Here is a 14,339-nt window from a genome sequence, read left to right on the forward strand (position 1 = left end):
CCAATCTAGCTTGCCAAACTTACCCACACAATACCATAACAGAAGAGATACTAAAACGCTATAACAAAATAGAAATGAAAATAGCTAGATATGTCCTAATATTAAAGGCTTGGATAATTCCTTGGAATTAAATTCAAAATTCGAGCCCCCTCTTGTGCCACGTGTTTAATCATTGCCTATATTTTCCAACCTCTTGGTGCATTTGGATACCAGTTTCATCAAAGCATTAAAATAATTCAGTTCATCCAATGACTTCAACTTTATCTTTTCAAGAACAAACCTGTGGTACTCTAGAGCACCAACTTATACCAGTGTATTAGTGGTGGGAGTTGAGCATTGTTGTTTTTTTTTTTCATCTTTATAATATTCCAAATTTCTATTTAATTGTCCTGATTTCATACTTTTCTTTTCAACTTTACACATCGATTTTCTCTGAAACTACAGGTGATCATCGAGATCCCCTTTCAGGATCCAATGTATAAATTATTAATGGTGTATAAATTAATCTTGTAAAATGAAACATAATCCCATCTTTAACACACGTGCAAAAATATATAAGCATGAAGGCTTTCGATAGATATGCTTATAAAAAATAGTTGTACGGTGTAGACCAGTCTATATGCAGACCACAACAAAATCGATATTTTTTGAAAAAAAAAATATCAACTTAAATGTGATGCGTACAGTAGAATTTTCTTGCTCACAAATATCACTCGCTCGTTTTTACTTGCGTTGGTAAAGGATTTTGAAAGAAAAATAAAACTTTGGAGAGTTATTATTAATATTTTGGTAAGATGCATAAAGCAGTTGTATTATTGTTAAAATGATAAAATAGTAATAAAATCTTAATAATAACTAAAACACAACAATAAAACATTGATAATAAATAATAAAACACAACAATGGTAAATGATAATAAATAATTTCAATAATTATGAGAAATCATTCATAATAATGATAAGTTAATAAGCATTACTATTAAGCAATAAATTAGCTATATAATAATAACAAATTATTTATGTTCATAATAAAAAAATAATTTTAATTATAATCGGAAAAACTAATCACAATTAAAACTCATAATGATGAAAATAAAAAAAACCATTAGGAAGAAAATACTAAAACTAATATTTATGTACATTTAATAGTTAATATTATTAAAAAAAATTTACTGTTATTTTTATTAGTATATTATTATAACCAATAATTATTGTATTTTTCTATTTATTTATTTTATTACAAGAAATCACGCTTAAATTTGTCTAGTTTAAATATGCCTCTCTAAACTTTTAATTTAAGCAATGTAGACCCTTCAAAGTTTGTCATTATGTTAAAAATATAAATATATATATATATATATATATATGTAAATGTAATAATAATAATAATAAATAAATAAATAAATAAATTAAAACGTTTGTCGTTCTGTTACTTATTCGGTGAAAATCAAACGGAAATTGTCATATGCGTATCACGTGATCAGAGTAAACCGCCAAAGAAAGAACTCATTTTGGGGTTTAGGGCTTTGACTGCTTCCATGGAGGCAAAGAGATCAAAGAGAAAGGGAACAAATGCTGGTTTCGGGTTCGCGATTGTCGTGTGCCGTCTTTTTGTTATTTTGCTCCGACTAGGTTTCCCTGCTATTTTCTAGCATTTTCCCGGAATATATATATATATATATATATATTTTTTTTTCCTGTCGTTTTTTCACCCACCTCCTTTTTGTTTTGCCATTCGTCTGGTTTCGGGTTCGCAGTTGTCGTCACCGTTGGTGAACCGGAATTGGTTTTCTATTCCTCAGCTCAAGGTACATGTTTCTTCTCATATGTTTTTCGCCTCGTAAAGACAGAAAATATATATATATATATATATATATATATTCTTTTTCTTTTTCTTTTTGAAGATGTTGTAAATTGATTTTTCTGTGTTGGCACTTTTGCAGTTATTCGTCGCCATATATGCCACATTATCTGATACATACAGGTTCAGTCTACTGATTCTTTGATTTGATCGCGTTTGTTCATTTTCTCTACAGCATACATTTTGATTTGTATAGGCGTTAATTAATTTTAGTTCTTATGATTTTTACCCGTAATATTTCCTTATGATTTCATGCCATGGAAGTTTTAATAGATTTTACTCTACCATTGTTGTTTCGCATTGGACAATAAGATGATGCTATGGCTATATTATGCTCTAAAATGACATTCCAATTGCTGAAATGTCGCATAAGTGATTATTATTATTATTATTATTGCTATTCTTTTTACAGAAATTTTAAATGAGAAATATATTTTGGGAGTTTTGATTCTGGTTTGGGTTGTTGGATTTCTCCCTATGTATATCATGAAACACAGTAAGGGCCTGTTTGTTTACTAGGATTGAATTACTAATTTTATCCCCTGTTCGTTTCATTTATATCCAATTTCGACTGGATTATAAATAGTCCAGCCATAGACTATGTTTTAAGTAAAACTCGGATTATTTAGTCCTACCTAATAGTTTGGGTCATCCTGGGAAAACAAAATTTGAAAAAGTAAAAGTTCTCTGATTGTCTCGTTCTTTCTCTGGCTCTGAAAATAGGAGAGCCTTTTGCTTTTCATTTCTCTGATTGATTTCTCCGGTTGATTATCTTTTGCTTTTTATTTTCTCAGATCTCTCTGTTTTTCACCGACCGATTCAAAGGTATTTCTCTGAATTTTTAAATTTCTAATCTCACTATCTCTGATCGTTCCTAATTGCTTCTATTTTCTCTTTCTTTGATATTTCTGAAAATCACAGAAATCTCATTCTTAGCCAAGAAGTTTCATCTCAGTTTTCTCTAGAAAGTTCATCACTCAGGTACAAACTTCATCCAAAAATTTCCTATTCTAACTATGATGGTTGAGATGCATGTTTTATCTGTTTACTTAGAATTAGATTCATATTTATTCTCCGAGAGTAAAACCACATGCTTATTCTGTTTGTGTTTCTTAGGTAAAGATATGTATATATATATATATATATCAAGTACATTGTGGTCGATGAGTCTTCTATATTTAGGAGAATGATGAATCAATGAGTACTTATCTCTTGTCACAGTGAGACCTTTTTTTCTTTTTTTTGTTATAGTGAAATTCTAGCATTATCGATTATTTAGGTACTTGCTAGTTGCTATTAGTAGGCTTGGTAGATTTGGTTTGGAGGGGTAGTGAATAGCTTGGGAAAATATGTGGCCGTTTACCATTTTGATCTGTCTAAACTCTTTACAATTCAATTTTTACCTATACAATCATCTTCTTATGGACACCATTGGTAAATTCTAGTATATACTAATCTATGTCTGTACTAAATACAAGGGTAATTTTTAGTTGATAATTCATTTGGTGTGATGTGGGAGCTGCATGTATGTGTGTATATGTTAGCTGTTGCTAAAAATTACTTTGTTATTCATGAGGGTGTACAAGGTCCAAGAGGAACATCAAAGTATGATTATGCTGTGCACATTCTGCCGTATATTGAAGTTGGGGTATGTTGGTGAGAAAAGTGTCATTAGGCTTGAGGCGGTCTTATTCAAGATACTAGTATTAGATGCAAGACTGTCTTGGTTGGTAGGATAATAGACATTATGTCTAATACATGTGCATTTTACAAAGAGACATGTGCATTATGTCTAATACTAGTATTAATGTGCATGTTATACTCTAGAGTATTTAATATTCAGACATTCAAGGGACCATTTACCTTCTTATATTTGGTTGACTATATAAGCATCTTCATGCGTGGTCCAAGAATTTGAGTCAATTCTCCAATATATATTCTTCTAAAGAAATATTTTTTGAGAAAACCTTTGGTCACTTCATTTTTTGCGAAAATTATTTGCTTCCCCACAAAGGTTTGTGACAAGCAAACATTTGTTTATCAATCTGGGGCTCTTTTACTTATGCAATATGAGTTTTTTTTATTTTTTTATTTTTTATGTTTAGAATTTCATTTGCAGTATAGGAAGTGGGTCCTAATTCCAAGTGTCAAAAGATTATTTATTAAGATCTGCATTGTGCTATATCATGTTCTTCTTTTCTTTTTTCATAAAGTGGGTGCTTTGTATACTTCTCACATGAAAATGGATGACAAATAGATCTAATGATCAAAACCTGTCAACTAGATGGAAAGCTCTGTTGAGAAACCATCACACCCTCTCTCTCCCTCTCCCTCTCTTGAAATGCTGATAGCAGTGCACCACATTATTTTGTATGGTAGGTTCCCTTGAAACTTAATTTCAACAATTAGGAATAAAATATTTAGGTGCTATTTGGAGAAATTGGTTCTCCCAATAAAATATAAGGAGCATTTCTTTGAATCTTGGGAGATTGGTACTCCCAAGTATTTTTATCATGTATATATGTGTCTCTTTCTAGGTAACTATGTGTGAAATAAAACCTACCAGTCAGTCACCTCAACTCTAAGTATAAACTAGATGAAGAATTAATTGCAGATTGGTCAGAGTGTCAAGAATATATTAGTTATTTAATTGGAATGAAGGAGAATAGGGCTTCTAACTGAGTTCACGGAATGGTCAGAATGTGAATTTTTGTCCATTTTAGAAAAACTTTGACTGTTAGAGCAAAATCTAATAATGAATGGCTGCTTTATGTTTCTGCTGTTGACTTACATTAAGTTTCTGCTGCTGATTTACAGAGGGAGCGATGAGTATCTCCTCTTCCATAACCCATCCACCGACTGAATCTCATCTCCTCCAATCCATAATCACCATTCTCACCTCCTCCAAAAACCCACCTCTCCATTCCCTCAACACCTTCATCCCTCACCTCAACCAACCCCTCCTCCTTTCCATCCTCTCCTCCAAAACTCTAGCTTCCAACCCCGCTACGCTCCTCTCCTTCTACAAATGGTCCCAATCCCATACACCTTCCCTCACCCAATTCCCACAACCCCTTCTCACCCTTTTGCCCGTTCTCTTCTCCCACAACAAGTTCTCTGACGCCAAGTCCCTCCTTGTCTCCTTCATTGCCTCTGATCGCCAAAACCATCTCCACCGTCTGATTCTTCACCCTCAGCGGGTCCTACCTAGGCCTTCCAAAGCCCTTTTGGACACTTCGATTGGTGCTTATGTGCATTCAGGGAAACCCCATTTAGCTGCCGAGATTTTCAATAAGATGAAACGGTACTGTTTCAAGCCCAATTTGCTCACTTGCAATACCCTTCTCAATGCATTGGTGAGATACCCTTCTTCCCACTCAATTTCTTTGTCAAAAGGTGTTTTTGAGGATGTGATTAGACTAGGGGTTAGCCCAAATACTAATACTTTTAACATTTTGATACATGGGTATTGCTTAGAGAATAGGTTTAAGGATGGTTTTGAGTTGTTGAGGAGGATGAGTGAGTTTGGTTGTTTACCTGATAATGTTAGCTATAATACAATATTAGATGGGTTGTGCAAGAAAGGGCAATTGGTAGAGGCTAGAGAGTTGTTATCAGATATGAAGAATAGAGGATTGGTGCCAAATAGGAACACATATAATATTTTGGTTTCTGGGTACTGTAAATTGGGGTGGTTGAAGGAGGCGGCTCAGGTGATCGAGTTGATGGTGCAGAATAAAGTGTTTCCTGATATCTGGACTTACAACATGTTGATTAATGGGTTGTGTAATGAAGGTAAGATTGAAGAAGCTTTAAGGTTGCGATGCGAGATGAAGAATTGGAAGTTGTCGGAGGATGTGGTCACTTATAACACATTGATTAATGGGTGTTTCGAGTGGAGGAGAAGTGCGGAGGCGTTGAGGTTGATCGATGAAATGGATGAAAAGGGAGTAAAATCAAATGCAGTTACTCACAATATAATGCTTAAGTGGTTGTGTAAGGAAGGGAAGATGGACGAGGCAAGTCACAACGTGAGGAAAATGGAAGAAAGTGGATTTTATCCTGATTGTGTTACTTATAATACTTTGATAGATGCATATTGTAAATCAGGGAAAATGGCAGAAGCATTTAGGATGATGGATGAGATGAATAGGAAAGGTTTGAAGATGGACAATTTTACCCTCAATACTGTTCTTCATACACTGTGTGGGGAAAAGAAGCTTGATGAGGCATATGAGTTGCTTAATAGTGCAAAAAAGCGCGGTTATATGCTCGATGAGGTAAGCTTTGGAACTTTGATGATGGGATATTTTAAGAATGAAAAAGTGGATGAAGCTCTGAAGCTTTGGGATGAGATGAAGGAAAGCAAAGTTATTCCTACAGTTGTCACTTATAACTCTATAATTGGAGGACTTTGCCAATATGGAAAAACTGAGGAAGCTATATGCAAGTTAAATGAACTTTTAGAGAGTGGTCTAGTGCCTAATGAAACTACGTACAATACAATTATTCATGGCTACTGCCGAGAGGGGGATATTGGGAAAGCAATTCAATTTCACAATAAGATGGTTGAGAAAGCATTCAAGCCAGATGTGTTTACTAGTAATATACTTCTTAAGGGGCTTTGTAGTGAGGGTAAGCTTGAAAAGGCTCTTAAGCTTTTCAATTCATGTCTTTCCAGAGGGAAAGACGTTGATGCAGTTACATACAATACCTTGATATCAAGTCTATGCAAAGAAAGGAGATTTGAGGATGCATTTGATCTTCTTGCAGATATGGAGGATAAGAATCTCCAACCTGACCAGTTTACATATCATGCTATTTTCAGTAATCTTGCTGATGCTGGTAGGGTTGAAGAAGCTGAAGCATTTGCAACAAAAAATGTTGAATTGGGAAAATTATCTGACCAGTCCTTACAAATGGCTAAGGTGCAAGATGTGGTGACCCATAAATCTACAGAGGAATATGATTCAAGTTCTATAGCTTATTCAGAACAGATCAATGAGTTATGTTTAGAAGGGAAATACAAGGATGCATTACACATTTTTAAAGAATCAACACTGAAAGGCATAGTTCTAAGTAGAACTGTCTATATCAGTCTGATGAATGGGCTGATCAAGAGGCGTAAAGCCATATCAAGGGATGCTATATCTTAGGGAGATCTTGCTGTTATTTGCATTGGCCAGCATCATCACTGTGTCATGGATGAATTGGCGCATTAAGAGTACAAGGTACAATTTTCTCCACCTTTCCAGATGGTGACACTTTGCTCAGTAATCTTTTAAATTTTTACATATTATCCCATTTACTAGTATTCTACTTCTTAATACAATATGCTGATTGGAACTACAAATAATGAGCAAGGTTTACCTTCTCACTTTTATTATATATAATGTTATTTGTTTTCTTGAATTAATTATATATATGCTATGGGGTATCGTTGTCATACTTCCATGCTGAATCAATCCCTATATGATATCTTTTAGTTAAACTTGTTATGGGTATGGATGCATTTCCTAAATGAAAATAATATGTTTAAAGGTTTTTCTCATAGGAGGTTCCTTTATGGTCTTACCTTTCTTTGGTATATCTATGTTCTGATATTCAAAGCTTTTATTTTATTTGTTAGTGTTAAGTATAACTGTATGATTACTTGTTAAGAATGTTATACTTAGCAGTGCAATTGGTGTTCAGTTCTACCCTTGTAGTAAACTTCGTTATTGGACTGTTCAACCTAGTTCTTTCTGCGGTAATCATACTATATTTGTTCTTGGTTGTGTAATTTTAAAATGCTTATAGTTCCCAATCGTGCAGTGTTACCTAGAGGAAGGTGATTTGGCCATTGCACGGTCAGTTTTAATGTAAGTTCTCTTGCAAACAAGATACTCGTGCATAGAATAACTGTCACAGTTACATTACTATTTATGGAATTCTTTCGTTGATTTGATATCATAAAGTTTAATTGAGGTACAACATTAAACTCATTCATTGCTTCAATTTTTCCTTGACATGTGTCTCTGGTCAATGCTATACTTATAGGTCCCTTGTATTTACCAGATGTTTCACTTTTTCCCAACTGTCCTTGTAGTTAGGTGTGATTAAAAAGACTGACAATATTTTATTTTCCAGATGTTTAACTTCTTCCCCACTTTCCTTGTCATTAGGTGTGATTAAAGGAGACTCTGACAATCTTTAAAGTCTAAGCTATTTAAATGTACCTTGCCATTTAGGGATTGATTACCCCTTGCCCTATTTGACTTTAATAGAACTGCCTGTTGGCTAATTATGGGAAAAGTTGGGAGTTGCTCACTAAGCTTTGACCAAACTCCCAATTTAAAACTGAAATTTTGATTTTGTTATTATTATTATTATTTTTGCCTTGGTCTTAGAAAAAGCAAATTAGAAAAATTTTGGTTGTTTGAGGAACTCTGAAGGCATAGGGATCAATGTTGGTGCACTTGTATTTCTGAATGCATGTCTGCAGAATTTTTTTAATGAGCAATTTAATATAATGTCATATTAGAAATTATTAAATGGCTACTTACTGAAGGTTTGAATATTTTCTGAGTTGTTCAAGAACATAATTAGGAAGTCTGCACACTTGCAACCATTTAGCAGTTTGGTCCTCTTAGGTCCCTCAACATGTCATTGCCACGTATAATTTGCTTTTCTCTATGTCGATATCTGCTCTTAAGCATGTGTATTCATTAATTTATTTTTGGTCAAAGCATTCTTATTAATTTGCTAAAAGCTCCAGTAGTATGCATGCTATTTGCTTTTTATTTATCTTGTGGACTAATCTTGCATCAAAATTCCATGACTACATGAAAATTTTGGACAAAACATATTTGAGAAAATATGTATACCTATGCAGCAACGCTGGAAGCAATGTTATCTTTGGAACTCGAGACAAATAGTGATCAGTATGAGATTCCACCTTTTATTTTGAATTATGCATCACCAACCCCACCCAAGAAGAACACTTTTCGGGAAAAAGCATGCATGGCATGGTATTAGTATTCTTCTTTTTTGGGTCCTGTAAGTAAGAACTTTTGCTCGAAGCAAACTATTCATTTTTTTGGCAGGTAAATATCTTTAAGTAATATGAGAGATGCTAATCAACTCATTGAAGAAATAAAGAAGCAAGTTGAACATGAGGAGCATGATATTCCCCAATAAGATTTGATCCAGTTCATCACTTTTCTGTTGCAAACGTAAGTTTGTATATGATTATTCTCCATCTCCCAATAAGCTTATATCTCAATGTCGAAACAATAATTTTTCACAGCAGTAAGCGTTTAAGGTAGTATATTTAGATCTCCTTGTTTAGTTATTCTTCCCCATGTAATGCAACATTAATATTTCGTTCATTTCTTATTTCTCCATTCTCTTCCTGAATTTTCTGTTTTCTGTTTTTCATTTCCGTTTAATGTGGAAGACTAGTTTGATCAATTCCAACCTTTAATTTCTTCATCATCCTCTGATTTGTCGTATAGAGTGATAGATTGTTCAAATATCAAATTTTAATGCAGGTTGCAGAGAGATGCTTTGCCTTTTTTCAACATTTTGAGGGTGAAGTACAAAAGTTTAGACAGAGAGCCTGCATTTTATGAGGTGTTGCAACCAAAATATTTAAGCTTTCTTGTTCTGTTATCAGTTTGATTTTCTGTTGGCTTTGTGCATGTCCACGTTCTAACACAATGATCATGTTTTTTAGTTCCTAGATGAAATTGCAGAGAATTTTATGGAGTACAGCGTAGAAATCCCATGCAAGGAATGTTTGGGGAAATTTTCAAGGTAATCTGCATATTACAGTAATGTTTATTTTTCTTTTTTAAAAGAACATAGGAGTTTCACTAAAATCGATAGCAAAGCTGACCAGAAGGGCGACAAAGAAACAGTCCATACTGGAATGAACTATCCAAGAGGCTTTGCCATAATTACAGTAATGAACTAGGAAAAATAGAATGATTATTTAACACCTAAGTGTCCGACAGGTCCTTTTATATGGAAACAAGGTATGTCTAAGAAAATCAAAGATAAATTGGATTCTTACCTCTAATATGGTTGTTATTGTGCAGATTATGGGAGAACTGTAATGGCAATTGTAATATTTTTGAACCTTTGTGGATCTGGAAATGCTACCACTTCTATTCAGCTTTGGCATGAATTTTGTTTTTTTTCTTTTTTTCTTCCCCACCACCATTTTTTTTCCTTAAATTATTCCTGATAGTTGTACTATTTTGTCGACAGCTGGGAACAAAAATTGCAATGCAAAAGCTGTTGAGTTTGTATGATTTATAAATTATGTCAGAATTTTCGGAGGTATTTTTCAACTAGTTGTATCTTAGCCTAAATTTGAGCAATAATTGTAACTTTTCCAATCATATCAAGGGCAAAAGATTTTGCTTCTGCTTATAAGTTTTTGACCTCTGCTAACTATGACAAATTTTGAAAACCTGACAGAAAAGCTATGCTATTAATACAACAAATATTTAAGAATAATTGTGAAACGCAAGAACGAAAAATGTTGGAATTACAAGGGTAATATGTTTTAAGTCCCATTTAGAAATCTTAAAAGTTTGACAAAATGAAATAAGTATCTAACCCCACAATTTAGTAACGTCTATGTTTTTGACCCGTTTCTCTTTTTTGTTCAAGAAAACCGAACTTATTTGACTTGAAACTTGCATTGAGCTACCATCGGTATTAGCTTAACCCAGTCTTCGACAGGAGGCTCCCACGTAAAGCATTTTCTGGTCTGTGAAACTTGAGAACAACCTCTTGCATAATATTCTTTTCTCTGTGAAACCAATCCCAACTGGCCATGCGAGAACCGAGAATTTATTACCTGAAAATGAAACAGCTGAAGACCTTCTCTCTAAAGGGCCCTTTCATGAGAACTTATGGTGAACCAGATCCGGTCCACGTTGCAGTCTTCCTCGTATAATCTGCACAAATATAGTCACAAACTGTTGTAGAGCCATCAGACATGCACAAGAAAAGAATTAAGACAGCAGTTGTTAACAGTTGGTTTGTAAGTTTACAACAATAAAGGTTCCATCTCCTACATCTGCTTTAAAGATATTAAAAAAAGAAGAAAATCATGCTCTTCTTTTTCCGTTGTTCTTAAAACAGCTTGAGATAAGCTTCTAATAGTTAGGGCACAACTAAAATTCTTGTGGCTGACCACAAGTTTTACAGGTCATTGATCTAACTTCATCTCGCTTCAATAAAATGTTTAGATGACGCTGAACACACAAGAGAAATAATATTGCCCTTCTAGTTGTCACAAGGGTCAGAAATTAGTAACCTGAGTGGATATAGGTGACCGAGTACAACTCAGAATAAGATAACTTGAAATTACTTCAGGGTTTGGACCTATGATGGAAAGTTGAAAATGATCAAACGAAGCAACAGTATTTTGAATTATCTTTTTTTGTGAAGAAAAAAGAAAATAGTATTTTGAATTACACTGAAATGAAACCTTAAAGATAACGTATATATAAAAAGTCTTAAGCATCAATTTCATCACATAAAAGAATAGAGAATGTGTGCCACAAGAATATCTAAAACGTAGAACCCAAATAAAAACAGTGATTGCCAGGTTCTAGAAACATTGCTATGATACAACATACCTGGTAGGTGGTGAAGAAGGTGACTTCTAACTCGTTTCTTCTCCAATCACCAATCCTGCATACATAATCACGGTCATATGAGAAATTGCTTTGATCTGGAGTTAATTGCTCCTTTGTCAAACAGCATATTGATTTGGTGATGAGGAATATGCTTACTTGTTTAAAACTGCATCTTAATTGGGTTCCGGAAAAGTAATTGATTCTCTGGGCAGATATAATCTGATTTGGAATATATAGACCTCCAAAAAATGGGAAGGTCTTGTCATGGGAATCCCTCAAGGATGAGAGCAACTATTACTGTAACATGGGGCCATGATCCCTGTTTCTAATCCACCCAGCATGTCAAATTTATATGACGACTGAAGCCAATCTGCACAGATGCTAGAGTCATGTGATGTCTCATGATAACTTGAACGCATGCATCATACATTTCATACTACAAAGCAAACAGAGTAAAGAAACATCATCAATCATCAGACCTGATAATCTTCAGAGAAATCTTCTCTTTCTGAGATCAAAATTCAGCCTTTTAACACCAGCCTCTAGAAAAAGTATGGGGAGTATTTTATGATTTATGAACTAATCCAACTGCAACCAGGTTGCTTCATTGTCCTTGTTCTCCTCATCAATTCCCTTACATTAGCTGCTTCTTCCCATTGACCGGCAGATGCATATATATTTGCCAGAAGCACATAAACTGAAGGATTATTTTGTTCAGTTTGAAGAAGAATTCCAGCAACCATTCTTCCTAACCTTAAATTAGTGTGAGCTGCACAAGCACTGAACAAAGACCACCAGATACTGGAATGTGCTTTGAAATGCTTACTGGTCATTATTATTTCAGCCTCATCAAGATACCCCCCACGACCTAGAAGGTCAACAATACAAGAAAAATGATCTTCTCCAGGCACAATTCCATGATTGTTCACCATCAAGTTAAACACCCGTATACCATCATCAACTAACCCAGCGTGACTGCAAGCAGAAAGAACTGCTGTGAAGGTGGCCTGATCTGGTTTGACCATGATCATTTCTTGCATTGCATCAAAACAGCGCACAGCTTCCTTTCCCAGCCCATGTTGTGCGTATGCTGATATCATGGCATTATAAGATACTGTATCTCTTTCAGTCATTGCATTGAATACATTGATGGACAAATTTAAAGCCCCACATTTAGCATACATTGTGATAAGGGCATTACCTAAGCATGCTGCCATAGAAGACCCAAATCTGAGAGTGTAGCCGTGAACTTGTTTCCCCAGTCTCAAGGCCGAAATGCTTGCACAGATGCTCAAAATAATGGTGTATGTATACAGATTTGGCTTGATTTCTGACATCAGAAGCCGGTGAAATTGCTCCAACCCTTCCATACCAAATCCATTAAACAAGAACCCAGAAATAATAGTATTCCATGAGATCAAATTTTTGGGGTTGGTGTCCTGGAATACTAGATAGGCAAGATTCATCTTACCATGCTTACAATATGCAGATACTAATGCATTTAAAACTTGAATTTTAAGGATAAGCCCGTTCTTATATACGAGGGCTTGAACCATTTCTACAATTTCAACAAACTCAGAGCTTGCTAGCAAACTTCCAAAAGTAAATTCATCAGGTTTGATTTCTTCTCTCTGCATTTCCAGGTAGGCCAAGGTGGCAAATTTGCCATTATTCCCTTGAATGTAACTTGCAATCATAGCATTCCACGAGATTATATCCTTCTTCTGCAATCTCTGGAAAACCATGCAGGCTGCATGCAGATTCGCACAACTAGAATACATGGTTATTGCAGCATTGCATACAGAAATACAAGCTTCAAAACCAAATTTAATAGCCTGAGCATGTAATTGGTAGGCAAGTTGAGCAGCTGAACATGAGCTCATCACACTCACGAAAGTCAGTTCAGTTGGACTTAAATCAGCATGTTGCATCTCTTTAAACATTACCAGTGCCTTTTCGTCTCTTCCAACACTCGCTAAACCATCTATCATCACATTAAAAGTAATCTGATCACATGCCATTGTTTCTGCCTCTTCAAATACCTTATAAGCATCCCCAACACATTCACAGTTGAAATACATCGTAAGCAGAGCATTAACCACAGAAGTCCAACATAAAAACCCGGTTTTGATCGCTAACAAGTGCACCTGCATCCCAAAATCCAAAGCATCCATACAACACAAGCTCAAAACACTAGCAAAAGTGTAATTATCATGTCTAATACCAATCTTGTGCATTTCAATGAACAAGTTCATAGCAACTTTTTCGCGTCCATTGTCTGCACACCCTGTTATTATCGCATTCCAAACAGCCACATTGCATTGAGGTATTTTATCGAACAGTTGACAAGCATATTCGAAGTGTCCCAACTTTGTACAAGCTGATAACAGGGTAGTCCAAGAATAGACATCCGGCCTCTCAATCTCATTGAAAACCTTCTTCACAGAGCTTAGATCTTCGGCTTTTGCATAGAGCGAAAGCAGGGTGTTAGCAACATGGGCATAGGATTTGATGCTGGTACGGATAGCATGGGCATGGAGTTGGTTCCCTAGAACGACGTTGCGGGTGTTAGCGCAGGCGGTGAGGGCGGTGGAGAGGGTATAGTGGTCCGGTTTGGGGTTCTGGGACGAGTGGATTTGGGTGAACCGTTGGAGTGAGTCGGAGTAACGGTTTGAGCGAATAAGCTCTCCGAGTGTGCGGTTAAGTTTGATAAGTTGCTTCGCTGCTGTTTCAGTTAAGCTTGCTATGCTTTCTTTATACAATGCCAACTTCATCTCCTAGGCTCCGCTCATGCATTAAAATTTCAGTCTTTTTAATATATTCAGACATTCTTCTTATAGT

The 14,339-nt window shown here is 35.1% G+C and overlaps 2 protein-coding genes across 23 annotated transcripts; one reads left to right on the plus strand and one right to left on the minus strand.

The window, feature by feature from the left end:
- The first annotated feature begins 1,465 nt into the window (after positions 1-1,465).
- LOC107425043 (pentatricopeptide repeat-containing protein At2g16880) lies at positions 1,466-10,272 on the plus strand. 17 transcript variants are annotated; one of them, XM_048478621.2, is made up of 13 exons: positions 1,469-1,631; positions 1,757-1,807; positions 1,943-1,983; positions 2,655-2,685; positions 2,782-2,841; positions 4,145-4,235; positions 4,678-7,091; positions 7,675-7,721; positions 8,735-8,870; positions 8,946-9,074; positions 9,357-9,474; positions 9,578-9,657; positions 9,942-10,272. In XM_048478621.2, the coding sequence occupies exons 6-7, from the start codon at positions 4,145-4,147 to the stop codon at positions 7,014-7,016; spliced, it is 2,430 nt and encodes an 809-aa protein (XP_048334578.2). In that variant the 5' UTR covers positions 1,469-1,631; positions 1,757-1,807; positions 1,943-1,983; positions 2,655-2,685; positions 2,782-2,841; the 3' UTR covers positions 7,017-7,091; positions 7,675-7,721; positions 8,735-8,870; positions 8,946-9,074; positions 9,357-9,474; positions 9,578-9,657; positions 9,942-10,272. The 17 variants fall into 17 exon arrangements, with proteins under 17 accessions (XP_048334581.2, XP_048334586.2, XP_048334583.2 ...); XM_048478624.2 differs by having other exon boundaries at positions 1,466-1,807; positions 7,660-7,721; XM_016034973.4 differs by having other exon boundaries at positions 1,467-1,807; positions 9,393-9,474.
- A 67-nt stretch (positions 10,273-10,339) lies between these two features.
- Positions 10,340-14,339, minus strand: LOC107425021 (pentatricopeptide repeat-containing protein At3g49740). 6 transcript variants are annotated; one of them, XM_048478644.2, is made up of 5 exons: positions 12,700-14,339; positions 11,978-12,588; positions 11,655-11,868; positions 11,499-11,553; positions 10,340-10,811 (listed from the first exon to the last, which is right to left on the minus strand). In XM_048478644.2, exons 1-2 carry the CDS (start codon positions 14,270-14,272, stop codon positions 12,071-12,073), a joined length of 2,091 nt encoding a protein of 696 aa, XP_048334601.1. In that variant the 5' UTR covers positions 14,273-14,339; the 3' UTR covers positions 10,340-10,811; positions 11,499-11,553; positions 11,655-11,868; positions 11,978-12,070. The 6 variants fall into 6 exon arrangements, with proteins under 6 accessions (XP_048334601.1, XP_048334600.1, XP_048334596.1 ...); XM_048478643.2 differs by having other exon boundaries at positions 11,978-12,612; XM_048478639.2 differs by adding an exon at positions 11,174-11,241 and having other exon boundaries at positions 11,978-14,338.

This window comes from Ziziphus jujuba, chromosome 7 (genome assembly GCF_031755915.1).
Source record: "Ziziphus jujuba cultivar Dongzao chromosome 7, ASM3175591v1".
In the NCBI taxonomy this organism is placed as follows: domain Eukaryota; kingdom Viridiplantae; phylum Streptophyta; class Magnoliopsida; order Rosales; family Rhamnaceae; genus Ziziphus; species Ziziphus jujuba.

Bases quoted from the DNA above. Each gene is read 5' to 3' on its own strand.
- LOC107425043 (XM_048478624.2), top strand. From the start codon at position 4,145: ATGGAAAGCTCTGTTGAGAAACCATCACACCCTCTCTCTCCCTCTCCC. The intron at 4,236-4,677 runs GTAGGTTCCCTT...GCTGATTTACAG, and splicing joins GCACCACATTATTTTGTATG to AGGGAGCGATGAGTATCTCC.
- LOC107425021 (XM_048478638.2), bottom strand. From the start codon at position 14,272: ATGAAGTTGGCATTGTATAAAGAAAGCATAGCAAGCTTAACTGAAACA.